The sequence below is a fragment of the Acinonyx jubatus genome, chromosome A3 (assembly GCF_027475565.1).
Source record: "Acinonyx jubatus isolate Ajub_Pintada_27869175 chromosome A3, VMU_Ajub_asm_v1.0, whole genome shotgun sequence".
NCBI classification, from domain to species: Eukaryota; Metazoa; Chordata; class Mammalia; order Carnivora; family Felidae; genus Acinonyx; species Acinonyx jubatus.
The window spans coordinates 34,560,668-34,574,782 of NC_069388.1; the positions used below are offsets into that span (position 1 = coordinate 34,560,668).

At 42.5% G+C, this 14,115-nt stretch overlaps 1 protein-coding gene across 20 annotated transcripts in view; it reads left to right on the forward strand.

The window, feature by feature from the left end:
- The window catches only part of PLCB4 (phospholipase C beta 4), a 415,996-nt gene that overhangs the window by 292,064 nt on the left and 109,817 nt on the right, over positions 1–14,115 (forward strand). For all 20 annotated transcript variants that reach the window (XM_053200245.1, XM_053200251.1, XM_027069585.2 and 17 more), the window contains 2 exons: positions 9,574–9,653; positions 12,395–12,448. In XM_053200245.1, coding sequence (XP_053056220.1) covers positions 9,574–9,653; positions 12,395–12,448 — 134 coding nt within the window. The remainder of the gene's footprint in view (positions 1–9,573; positions 9,654–12,394; positions 12,449–14,115) is intronic.

The following is a 14,115-nucleotide window of genomic DNA, read 5'->3' on the forward strand; positions in this document are numbered from 1 at the left end:
ACTTCAGAGCTTGACAATACAGGCATCAGCCAGAGAAACCACTTCACGAATACCTTTTAATTCACCAGCCATTTGCTCTTCCTTTACCACCAGGATTTTTGCAGATTTGACAGCTGTGACCAAAAGTGCGCTTTCACAAAACTGGTTTCTGACTGGCATAGGGTAATGCTCTTGGTTTTCTTAATATCTTAAAATTCTACAGTTAATTTAGAGTTCTCTTTGCAGATGCCAAAAAAAATGTTGCATAAAATAAAGCAAATATCTCATTTTGTTTGTGAATGAGTTCTAGAGTTTGTAAGATTGGAGCTGCTTGCTCTGTTAAGTCAGGAAAGAGCATCGTATATCATTATAAAGTCTGTAGGCACAAATGAACCTAAGGCATTAATGTATTCTGAGTGTATAGATGTACCTCCATTTTTAGTTTGTGTTTCTTCAGCTGGGTCTGTGAAATAAACTGACAAAAGACAAATTAACAGAGAAAAGGCATACAAATTTATTAATTTTTTATTAATTTATAAAATAATTTTATTAATTTATTAATTTTATGAAGGAATTAAATAGCCAAAGGAGCAGGGATATTTAAGAGTTTGTACCTCCTCTTAGCAGGGGAAAGAAAGGGGCAAAGGCTACTTACAGGAGAACAAATGACTTTTAGGAAAGATAAATGAGCCCTGAGAATAGATGGACATGAGAATTTTATGACCATTTCTGTTAGAGTGTGGTGCCAAGTTTTCGTCTTCCAGAAGGGAAGGTTAGAGCCACTCCTGGATCTAGATTTATGACAGTGGGGTTCTTTCAGGCAGGATCTGCTTTTAGTCACAAAAGGGATTTCAGGAATTCAGATGCCTTCAGTTCAAAATAATTTTTGGACCAAAGCGTCATATTTTGGGGTGGCGTATCTTGATTCCCTTCAACAGTGTATTTATTGGAGTACATATCTGGAATTAGATGTGCTATTTGAGAGAAGGTACTATAGATACACTAGGACAGCTTAGGCAATGCAAAAATTGCCTCTTGGAATGATAATGAACAGAATCCAATTGGTAGGAGAATTTGACACTTCAGCTTCTGAATGATGATCCAGAACAGCACGATGTCCTCCCATTTCTTATGACTATTTAGAGGTTCTTTTTGACCTAACTACCCAGTGTTGTCAAGATAACCAGCCAGGCTAAGAGACTGTTTTGACTATCTGTGAGTGCCTACACTAGTTTTGACTAGAAAAGGATAAATATTATCCAGGCCCATCCAAATTTATCTTTCAAACACAGCCACATATACTCCTTCCTGGCAGCTAATTTCCTGCCCAAATACTCGTTTGCCATGCTCTGAAGGTGATTTAAGAATTAGAGGTCTTTGGGGTACCTGGGTGGCTCAGTCAGTGGTTAGGTGACCTACTTTGGCTCAGGTCATGATCTCACAGTTCATGGGTTCGAGCTCTGCTTTGGGCTCTGTCTGATAGCTCAGAGCCTGGAGCCTGCTTCAGATTCTGTATTTCCCTCTCTCTCTGCCCCTCACCAACTTGTGTGCACACATGTGTGTGTGTGTACTCTCAAAAATAAATTAACAGATGTAAAAAAGAAAAAGCATCAGATGGCACTTAATGCCTTCCTCCTTTTACCTTGATCAGTTTTACTCTGTGGATGGAGAACAGCAAGATGAAAAACTTGTATTTTCTGGAAGGTGCTCAGATGATGTCAAGAGAAAAGGACCCCAGTTGTTCTTCCTTTTTTCTTCTCTTGGGTCTTTTAGATTTGAAAAGTTTATCAGAATTATTATTGACTTCCCAAGGGCTTTTGAGATTACCATTTAGCTGTCTCTCTACTGAGCTTTTGTTTTTTCTGCGAAACTCCCAATTGCTGTTTGGATGCCAGTTTCAGTAGTTCACTTTGGTCATTAGTACAGGCTCCTTAATTTCCCCTTTGATCCTGGGTTTTTTCTGCTGAATTGTATCTAGGCTTGCCAAATTTAGCTCCTTGATTATGCATAAGAGTCCTCCGCTTCTCTGTTATCTTGTACTCCTCTCTCTCAGGGTAGCAACTGTGGTGACTTTCAGGCTCCGATGCCCGATTCATTCTTGCCATCAAGGCTGTCTTTGTCTCCCACTTTGCCTTCTGTCCCAGGCCAGAAGGGAATTTCCAGCACTGTCATGGATATCTCCTATGACTGACACTGAGTGCATTCTGCCTGCATTTTCCTCTCTTTAGGAGAACCCGGAGGAAGTCGATGATGTGAAAGAGAAAGTTTTATTTTTCCCTCTTAATCTGATGTAGAAGTTGGTCTGTGATATGCAAACATTGGTAGATCTGCTTCTATTTAATTTCCGAATGGATTCAGAATCCTAGATGAGCACATTTGAAGGTTTAAAAATGTGATTTTTTTTTTGTCAAGTCCTGCCTAAATCACCAGACTCTCTGATGAGGTTTGGGGGTGTTGGTGGGGTTCAGGGCTGACGGCCAAGAAAGAATTCTTGGAGACGTCTTTGATACAGAAAGGTGATTTTATTAAAGCACGGGGACAGGACCCATGGGCAGAAAGAGCTGCACTGGGGTTGTGAGGAGTGACTGGTTATATACTATGGAGTTGGGAAGGTAGAAGCAAATGGGAAGTTTCCAAAGAGATTTCCATATGCTAAAGAAGACTCACAGGATACTGGAGGCCTAGCTATTGTCAAGCTAAGGTTGTTTTCCCTCTAGTAAGGCATTAACATTATGACAGTAGGACCTTCCGGGAGAAATGGTACAATCTGTATTTGCCTCAAGTATTTGTCAATGGGCTGCAGGTTATAAGGAAATTTAATTTTACCTGTCATTTCCTTCTTGCCTTTGTTCCTACATCACTATGGAGGGGTGATGTTAGGGCCCCCGGAAACTGAGTCTACAGATTTCTGAAGATTAGGCTAATTGTTAAGATTGCCTTTCTCTCATAATTTACTAAGATATTTGTAAACTGATGGAGACTCATGTCCTGTATGACTGTGATCTCTATCAATTAACCTTTCCTTTCCTTTGTGTTTTGGGCAGCCAGGAGTGCCTGAGGAATATCACACAGGTCCCACCTGGGGGTGGGGATGTGCTAGCTTGTGCTTTGTCCTCAGCCTGACTCAAGCTCCCTCATCCACAGGACCAGTGGTGGTGTGGGTTATGTTCTGATCATGTACCCCAGCTCTGGGAAACAGACTTCCGTCTTGCTTCTCTACCGGTTCTCCAATAAGTGTTCTTCCCAAAGCCCAGGCCTGTCCAGATTCTGTGCTTGCCTCTCTCAGAACCTGGGGGAGCTGTCACTTCTAACTGGCATCCGCAGGGCCATCTCTTGCTGCCTCCTGAGATCCTGGAATGTTGCCAGCAGCTGGATTTCCTGTGGAACATCCTTTGAACCAACTTCCTTCTGGCTGCCTGCTCTGCATTTGCAATGCTTGTAACTTTCCTTGCAATGCTTTAGCACAGGGGTGCCTGGGTGGCTCAGTCAGTTAAGTGTCAGACTTCAGGTCATGATCTCACTGTTTGTGAGTTCAAGCTCCACATTGGGCTCTGTGCTGACAGCTCAGAGCCTGGAACCTGCTTTGGATTCTGTGTCTCCCTCTCTCTCTCTGCCCCTCCTCCCTCTCTCTCTCTCTCTCTCTCTCTCTCTCTCTCTCTCTCTCTCAAAAATAAGTAAACATTAAAAATTTTTTTTTTAATATTTTAATACATGTGTGTGTGAATTTAAACCAAAACAGGGCAATGAAGGTTTAAAATTTGAAGTGTCTCAATTGGCAGTCCTCACCCTAAGGGTGGTTAGTTAGCATTTGAAAGACTTGAATCAAAAGCTTCTAGGCAATTCATTATATTTAAATTATACCTCAATAAAATTGTTTAAAAACAAAACTAGACAAGCCTATCCTCCTGTGGCCACCTCCACACCCTCTTCAGTTATCTGTATCTGTGATCAGTACCAGATGCTCCATACTAGGACTGCATGATTGTCATCTCGAGGGCCTGTTGAAATGCAGGTTGCTGGGCCCCATTCCCAGAGTGTCTGTGTGGGTAGATTTTGCGTGGGACCTGAGAATTGGCATTTCTTCTTCTTCTTCCTCCTCCTCCTCCTCTTCTTCTTCTTCTTTAATGTTCATTTATTTTTGAGAGAGAGAGAGCAAGCAGGGGAAGGGCAGAGAGAGAGGGAGATACAGAATCCAAAGCAGGCTCCAGGCTCTGAACTGTCAGCACAGAGCCCGACCTGGGACTCAAACCCACAACTATGAGATCATGACCTGAACTAAAGTCGGATGCTTAACTGACTGAGCCACCCAAGCACCCCTCTTTTTTTTTTAAGTTTGTTTATTTTGAGAGAGAAAGAGTGCAAGTAGGGGAGGGGCAGAGAGACAAGGAGACAGAATCCCAAGTAGGCTTCACACTGTCAGTGCAGAGCCCATCTTGGGGCTCGAACTCATGAACCATGAGATTATGACCTGAGCTGATAGCAAGAGTTGGACATTTAGCTGACTGAGCCACCCAGTGCCCCACTTCCAGCTTTCTAAACTGTCCTATAAGCTCCCCAGGGGTTCCAATGTACAGCCAGCTCTAGAAACTACTAATCTGGTCTCTGAGTGATATCCACGTAGTTTACTTATAACAGTGTACCAGCTGAAAATGTCTTGCTTCCCCTGTCCTCAAAGTTAAATATTGACAATTTAATGGCAACTAATCCTAACTTATCTTAACAACTAAAATTATTCACCTTGCATATAGGGACCCATAAGAGAAAACACGTAGGATTCTACCTACAGTGTCTTTATTTTAGAGTCTGAACCCCTTTAAAGCTCAAATGCCTGTCTGAAACCAAGTTTCTAGTTTAATGTGTAAAGATATAGGTACTCCACTGATTATTCATCTGGAGATATGTGAAACGTTGCAATTTTGCATCTTAAGCACCTTATAAAGGGTCTTGTCCTATTGCAACCTTAGACCCTGTGGAGATATTTACTTGAAAAGCTTCATAGTTTGCCCCTAGTGCATGGTGTAAGGGAGGAAAAATAAATTTCCCTCTACCCTTCTGAGTTCTTGGCTGAGATACCCACCTTTAATAAAAAGAGATTAACGGGAGAAAACCAAATTTAATTATGTGTGTACAAGACCCCCACAAGACAAGAAAGGCTCTCTGATAATCAGATAATTGAGGTTTATATGCCATCCTGAGCCAAGGAGAAGAAGGGGGTAAGGGTCTGGGGTTTCAAAGGCAAGGGACACAATCGGGGGCACCTAAGTGGCTCAGTCAGTTAAGTGTCCAACTCTTGATTTCAACTCAGGTCATGATTTCACGGTTTGTGAGTTTGAGCCTTGCATAGGGCTCCTTGCTGACTGTGGAGTCTGCTTGGGACTCTTTCTCTCTTCCTTTTTCTATGCCCTTCCCTTGCTTATGTGCATTCTCACTCCCAAAATAAATAAATGAATTTAAAAAGAAAAAGGCAAAGACAATTCACAGGAAGATGGGAAGGGCAAATGTTTGGTAAACAAATCATTATCATGCTCTTTGGAGAAGACCTTTTTGTATTTTTTTTAATTTGTTTATTTTTGAGAGAGACAGAGCATGAGCGGGAGAAGGGCAGAGAGAGAGGGAGACACAGAATCCTAAGCAGACTCCAGACCCTGAGCTATCTGCAGAGAGCCTGATCCAGGGCTCAAACTCAGGAGCTGTGCGATCGTGACCTGAGCTGAAGTCAGCTACTCAAATGACTGAGCCACCCAGGCGCCCCCTGACAAGACCTTCTTATGTTCAAAAAAAGAAAAACAGAAAAAACTGTTGTCTTTGGTAATAGCTCTCTTCCTCGTACAAGCCCCCTAACTAAATTCTTTTAGGCAGTTAAGAGAGAGGTTAAAAGCTCTTCTTGAGTTCATTGGGCCTTGATTGTCTTCAGCTCAAGGAAATCCACATGCCAGAGTGGCACATTCTGGGGTTGTCTGCCCTGGAAAAGATTAAAAAATGAGAGGACCCTAACAAGAACAGCATGCCAGGGAAGTGCAAAGACTGCCGATTTGGACATCCAAATTGATCCTTCGGGCTGGTTCCCTGCATGCAGGCTGTGCTGGCCCACTCACGAAGGCCAGACCAGAGGGAGGCACCCAGTGTAATAGGAATCATAGGGTGGGTGTGTCATCACTGAGCCAATGAGTGTGCTCAAGGTGTGTCAGGGAACGACCCTTCTAGAAACATGCAGCCCTGGGCTTGAAGGTGCATCTTTTGGGGCATGATGTAGACTGTTAATATATGTGCTTATTTTCAGCAATTCAAGAAAACTTATCTAAGTTGCCTTTTTGTTTTTGTTTTTGGCTTCTTTTAATCTGAAAACATTCAAAGAAGTTCATGTGCCTCTAGCTCACCCCTAGTGCAACTTCCCAACTAAACTCTGGGGTTCTACTGACACCTGCTGGCATCTCATCTATTTTATGTTGAAAACAACAAAACAAAACACTTCACCTATTCCTTAAGTCTTTTGGCCTTAATATGCTAGGTGTGCATTATCTGGAAGACAGGAGAAAGGAGGAAAGTCCTGATGGGACCTTGTCATGCCAAGGAGGGAGATGTGTGAACAAGCCCTGAAGAGGGGCCAATAACAAAGTTCTTCCTGCCTCTCAGCTCTGCACCAGCTGCTCTGTGACCTTGGGCAAGGCCCTTGACCCTCACTTCTATCATCTCAGAAGAAGCAACAACCTCCCCCATACCAGCGACCTTTAGGGCTCGTGAGGATTCTGTTGGCATTTCCCCCTAACTAATGCACGAGTACTGTCACTGGACTGATGACCTCAAAGGTCACGCATGGAGACCTTTCAGTCACAACAAACAAGAACCTTCACCAACATTGTATTTTCAAAAGATGGATGAAAGTTGTTTCAGCCTCCTCAAAGCCTGGTATCTCTATAATTTATTTTTAGAAACAACTACATCAGAATGCTCAGAAAAAGCCAGTGAACAGTCTCGGATTGTCCACTTTTTTATCCCTGGAAACCATGGACTCTGTGTTTTGGAACACGTAACAAGCCTTCAGACTGAGAAAATGCCTCCCAGTTAATGCCAACCAAATTATTTGCTTTTCTGTCTTCTCTTGGGAAACTGTGTGTGAGCCTGTAGTTTATTAGCCCAATAACAGGTTGATAGTCCCCAGGGAATTATACTCCCATATTTAATCTGACAGAGGAAGTGAAGGCTGCTGATGAAAATAATTGAGCATTTCTTTAATGCTACTATTGCCTTTCTTCCTCATGCCTCAGGATCCTGGTTTCACCATCAGGAGGCTTTCAATGCTGTTTACGTCCTCAGGAAATAGCCTTTTCTAGTTGTGGAAGGAAATTTACCTCTCATGGCTCCAAAGTCCTTCTTTAGAAAGCCTTTAGGTATGATTGAAGCATAAAGAAGAAAGCCAAAACTCTCTATTAGATTCACATCCACCAGGATAGCTACTGTCAGCATGAAAACAAAACGGAAAATAACAGGTACCAACAAGGATGTGGAGAAATTGGAACCCCTGTTCACTGTTGGTGGGAATGTAAAATAACACAGCTGCCATGGGGAACAGAACGGTGGTTCCTCAAAAATTAAAAACAGAGGGGTACCTGAGTGGCTCAGTAGGTCAAGCATCCAACTCTTGGTCTCTGCTCAGGTCATGATCACGGTTTGTGAGTTTGGGCCGCACGTCAGTCTCTGCACTGACAATGCACAGCCTGCTTGGGATTCTCTGTCCCCTCTTTCTCTGTGTCTATCCCACTTGCACTTGATCTCAAAATAAATAAACTTTAAAATTTTTTTTAATGAAAAATAGAATTACTACTTTGTCCAGTAATTCCACCTCAGAGTATCCAAAAAAACTGAAAGCAGGAACTTGATGAAATATTTGTGCACCCCTGTTCATAGAAGCATCGTTTGCGATAGCCACATTAATCACAATAGCAACCCAAGTGTCCATTAGCAGGTGAATGAATACACCAAATGTGGTCTACACCTACAATGGAATATTATTCAGCCTTAAAAATGAAGGATGTTCTGTCACCTGTTGCAGCCTGCCTGAGCCTTGAGGACATTATGCCAAGTGAAATAGGGCAAATTTGTCAAAGGGCAAATACTGTATGGCTCCATTTGTAAGGAGAACCTAGAATAGGCACATTCATAGGGACAGAAAGTAGAATCGTGGCTGCTAGGGTTGGGGGTGGGGAGAGGAAGACGGGGAGTTGTTTAAGGGGGAGAGAGGTTCAGTTTTGCAAGAAGAAAAAAGTTCTGGAGATGGATGGTGGTGAAGGCTACATAGCAGTGTGAATGTTATTTAATGCCATTGAACTAACTGTTCCTTAAGAATGGTTAAGATGACATTTTTAATGTTGTTATTTTCTCACAGTAGATTAAAACCACACACATTGGATAGAACTCAGTCTTTACCACTGGCCTTTGCAATGACTAAATCACTAGTATTATGTTGTGCTGTCTGGCAGAATGTTCTATAATGATGGGAATGTTCTTTATATGTGCTGTCTGATATGGTAGGCACTAGCCCCACGTTGGCTTTGGAGCACTTGAAATGGGGTTAGTGAAAGGGAAGCACTGAATTTTACTTTTATGCAGTTTAAATAGCCACATGTGGCTAGTGGCTACCATCCTGGACAGTGCAGATTGAATATACATCTATATTACTGTCAACTCCAAATTTTTCCCCTTCCTCAGCACAAAGCTATAGCAGTCACGCTATGAACCAAAGAAGGGGAGGTACTGGCCTTTGTGGAGGCCCCAGCTCTGTTTTAACCCCCAATGTCAATTTGTTACAAAGCATGTTGCCAAGAGTGTGATTCTTTATTTTAGCAACTTGGTATAGCATTCATTGGCATCAGTTGTTGGACCCAAGAGCAGAGTTGGCCTTAATTCATAGGCTAGCCTTTTCTAGTAGAATGTCCTTAAGAGACCCAAATTCCTTTATTGCCATGCAGTCTTCCTTCACTTTTCCTTGTAAATCCATGGAGTGATGTTATGAGCTAAAACTGAGGTCCAAATCCTTAAACAGAAATTATGTAAGCACTTCACTGTTTGCTCTGGATACCCTGGCAATCAGTACATGCTTTACTTTTTAAGGCTTTGCTGGAAAACACAGACAGGTAAGATATGTAAGAAATTCTTAGATTGAAATAGAATCACATGATAAAATTGATGAACCCCAAATGCTCTCATCTTCTAAAATGGGAATAGCTAAATATGTCATAGTGTATTGTATAATGTTGCTTAGAAATAATGAAGATTGCCAGCGGCTGAAAAAGGACTTCTATTTAAACAGGCTACAACTGGAAGGTTTAACAAGTCATTCAGGGGGCAGCGTTCCTTTGTGACAATCCAGCATTTAATGATGCTATAGATGTTACATTTATCTTCATGGAAAGAATGAAAGCTGTTTATTAAAGAATAAAGTATGGCACCAGAATGAAGATTGCTCTGTGGTGGGGAGGAGATAAACAAAGCGTTTACATTATTCTTATGCAAAATGGATACAGGCTATCCAATAAAAACCACCATTTTTAGCTCGTAGTTTTACTCATCAGGAATGCTTTCTCTTTCTCTTTTCAGCAATGGGTAGAAGGACTGAGATCAATCATACACAACTTCAGGGCCAACAATGTCAGTCCAATGACCTGCCTCAAAAAACAGTGAGTTTTGTTATATCACTCTTTGTTCTTGGCTGTTAAAAAGCAAAAGGTCAGATTAGGAGATAAAGGCTTAGTATATGGCCAGGCGGCATCTTACTTGTCTTCCCCTCCATGCTCCTGACCTTGGAGAGGAAGTTCCCAATCTATATCTGTACTCTCAGGCCACTTGGCAAGGCGTGTATGATAAACCCGTAGTCCAAAACAGATGTGAAAGGAATGGTTGATGGTAGGAAGATGCTGGAACCTCAGCATCCCCTGCTGTATCCTCTAGGTAGTAGGCACTGACCTTTGTTTCTCCAGACAGAGTGCTGATCTTTAGTTTTCCATGCCTAGGGAGATATGTAGTTGGATGCTGTGGTAGCTGGAGCCTCTGTTGTGTGAAACTGAGAATTGGGGAGTGTGGCCAAGAGAAGCACTTACAAGAGCACCCATTGCTAGGGTCAAAAAGGAGCACTGGCCGAGGGACTGTTCAGCACACAGTCAGGGATCCAAACATACTGGCCTTACCCCCGCTCACTGTATCCAAAAATGCGGCGGGGGGTGAGTTGGGGGGGGGACGATGCACCTCACTGGTAGATTTGTAACCCTTATGAAGTTATTCCATCAGGGTGACTTGAAAGTTACTCAGGTAGAAATCCTAGCCAAAGCCAAAGTCAGACTGTTGAAAGAGCAGCAATCAGCAGAGGAGTGGGGCCGCCTGCCATTATAGGGCCACTGGTAGGCAGTTGTAGGTGCCCAAGGGAACTACACTGAGAAATTATGGAAATAAGCCTTCACTCTCAACCTGGCCTAGCAGCAAAGGTGTGATTCCTTGGACTGTCAGGCAGGAGGAAGAGAAGTCAGCCCTTGGGGCACTTTCATCCTTACTTTTGGTCCCTTTGGCAGGTGCTTTAAGAGTATGTGCTCTTGACTAAGATCCTAGTTGGGCTGCTTAGTTGTTGGGTGACTCTTGGCAAGTTCTTAGCCTTGTGCCTCACTGTGCTAATCTGTGACTGGAGATGGTCACCATAACTCATTTTACAAGATTACCTCACAGGTGCAGTGAGGTCCTGGAAAATGCTCAGCCCGGTGCCTGGCTCCCAGTCCTCTTCATTCACTATTAGTAGTTTTGATTTATATGCCATCCCAACTATATTCTTTCCATCATCTTAGTAAGGGGTAGTTAGTCTTATAAATACCTCTTTGTTGTGCAGTGACTTCTCCTTTTCTTCTGCAGTTGCTGTGGCATATTTTCTTAAAAATAAAGAGCCACGGTGGATATTTGATGTTACAGTTTGGGTATTGATTGAATCCAAAAGACCTGAGACTTAGAGAATGCCCACTTACACCTGAGGGACCCCAATATCCATATCTGGACATACGATCATACCTGTCCCCAGTGGTATCATGCTCAGATCCCTTTATAGAGCTGGTGTTCATCCATCCACCAGCCACCATAAGGGTTAGCTCATCAAGAGGTCACACCTGCCCACTTCTACAGAGAATTACCCTCTGCTGAAGGGGAGTCGCTGTGCCTGGGAGACTGTACTCCTCCCTCTTCCTGGTGGGAAGCCCATGCCTGATGATGGGCTAGCACAGGATACAAAAGGCTAGCCCCCATGCCACCAAGTCGGAGGCACATCACACTCCAGAGCTCCCCATGGCATCAGGCTAAAGCCCCAGCAGAGACCACAGCTTTGTGTGACTGTTCTCCCTGCCCTTTCTGCTTCCCTCATGCCTATTGTCTTGAAAACATCAGTTGAAAAGGAGTCACTTGTGCTTCTAGGAAACTGACACAGGACAGAAACTTTACCAATTTGTCATATTCTGCTTTTATTAGAATTTTATTGACTGGAAACAATGAGAATGTGAATTAATAGCTAAGAACAGTCTTACCATCAACGTACAAATAAACGTTGTGGGTCCCTGTGTGTCAGGAAAGCAATGAGTTGCTTCCTGTCAATTGAGTTAATGAACTTCTCTTACTATTGGAAGTTAGGGAAGATGCCCATTCGATCTGTGCTTTGCTGCACTGGGAGCTGAGAGTGGAGATCCCTATGTGTCCTCAGGATAAGGTTGGCTGGTGTCAGCATGCAGTTGCATTTCCTACCACCTTAACAGAGATTATTTTTATTTTAATATTTTGCCAGAATTTTTTTTTTAAGTTTGAGAGAGAGCAAGAGAGTGCAGGGGAGGGGCAGAGAGAGGGAGAGATAGAAACCCAAGTAGGCTCCACGCTGTCAGTGAGGAGCCCGATGCAGGACTGGAACTCATGAACCATGAGATCATGACCTGAGCTGAGATCAGTTGGTTGCTTAACTGACTGAGCCACCCAGGCACACCCTTAGGAGAGATTATTAAGGATGAGGCCAGTCACCAAGTAAGTACCCACAATTTGTTTTGCTCAGTGCATGCACCCAATTTTCTAATTCATCCAGGGTTGCTGAGAAAAGTACAGAACTCCCAGTTAAATTTAAATTTAAGATAAGTAATAGTTCTTTAGCATAAGCATATCCTGTGCAGTATTTGGAACATACTTGTAAAAAACATTATTATTTTTCTGAAGTTCTAATTTAACTGAGAGTCTTGTATTTGTATTTGCTAATTGTGACAGCCATAAATTCATCTCACAGTGTATTATTGTCTCTGACCTTCAGAATAAATGTTCTTTGTTTGAATGAACTTTCGTTTAAAGTTCTTACCTGGATTGAAGTATTCCTCTTAAAAAACATTAAAACAGTGTTGTTACCGTTGTTTTCCAGCTGGATGAAATTGGCGTTTATGACCAACACAAATGGTAAAATTCCAGTTAGGAGGTAAGTCGATCATTCCTGTCTGTATTTCATACCCTTGGTCGACCCTCATGATACCAGACCAAAGAGAGAGCCCTTCACAAGTGATTGTTAAATGCTTTCACTAAAGATATTTCTAGAAGCTTATTTTAAATCACTCCATCAAACGCTGTGTTCAGTTTGTAAAAACCATTTGTGGATGTAAACTTGCATTTTTCCTCACAATGGGTAGCATTAACTCTGCTTTGATGAAGAACGTCCGAAGATGTATCAGTATTCTTTATATCTTCAAACAAGTGGGCTTTGAGGATTTTAATGTCTTTCGTCTACTTGCCCTAAGCAACCATTCGCTAAAATTAAAGAAGTTGTATTGTGCACCTATAGCAGAAGTGTATATAGACTGTGTCTTCAGAAGTGTGGTGCCTCTGGACAGTGCTGCTTGTTCTGGGCCTTGCTGTTCCTCTGGTGGCCAGTGGGAAGGGGGAGGTAGACTCCTTTGGCTTCTTGCCACTTAATCTCTAGGTGTACCATTGCTGACACCACACACTCTTCAGAACTGTCACTTTATCCCCTCACTCTGCCCAAGTTAACAGTGGCAATGAAAAAACAATGGCAGTAAAGCCTGAAAGGAATCAAGAAGGAAGGGGAAAAAAATGAAAACATGAAAAAGATGTGTCTTCCACATGGGTTCTTTAATACTTAAGCTGGTATGTTTCACCCTCTGAGGATTCCTCATGCTTCCCTCTTTTCTGCCTCTCTACTCCCTCTCTGGTGTTAGGATTTGCTAATGGTCTGTGGGTACACCCGGAAGCTCTTGAGATGGCAGCAATAGGGATTATTTGCCAAACTCTCTTGGTATCTTTTTGGCTGGCATTTGTGTAAGCACTTCATGGAAATTTCTGAAGCTGGAGTGGGCATCATCTGTCCCCATGAAACCAGGAGTGTGTTTGGATTCATAAGCCCAAGCCCACAGCTTGAATTAGTCCCGGGTTTCCCGGATACCAACCCATTCTTCCAGGATTCTCCAGACTTAGGTTGATGTTGACTTCCTCTCTGGATACCACTTTAGCAAAGAAGCCAACGGAAACAGCAACAAATAAAACCCAGAGCTACTAGGTAGAATCTTGTCTTAGAACTGCCCTATCTTTCAGAGATGAAGTGAACAGGTCCCCAGCTGCATCGCATTTGAGCAAGTGCATTTGAGCAGTGGCTTGCTGATCACACTTAGCCATTTCTGACTTTTCTCCATCTCCTTCTCTGCCAGGCACTTCATTCTGCCTTGACATTTCCGTTCTGTTTCCCCATGAGGTTATCACTATACTCTCTCAAAATCGCTCTTTTTGCATTTAACAGAACTGTCCTAGAAGTCATCATTTTTCTTAATTCTGTGTTCTGTAACAGCCCATGTGACACGACAGAAATATCAATGAGGAAATTAAAAGCATATGAATCATAAGACCATGGACAGTATTTTTACTTAACCTTTTATTGAGGGCTTACCAAGTTGTAGACCTTACACATGTGTTGTGGTCTTTACAAATCGAGATGTAGGATTCTCTGCTTTTTGTTAACTTACTAGCAAATCAATTTTGTGTCTACTCTAGAAAAAAGTAGACCTTAAAACAACAACAAAAAACCCAGTTAGCACCCTTGATTGATAATTGTTGGCAAAGATACTTTACACTGATCTT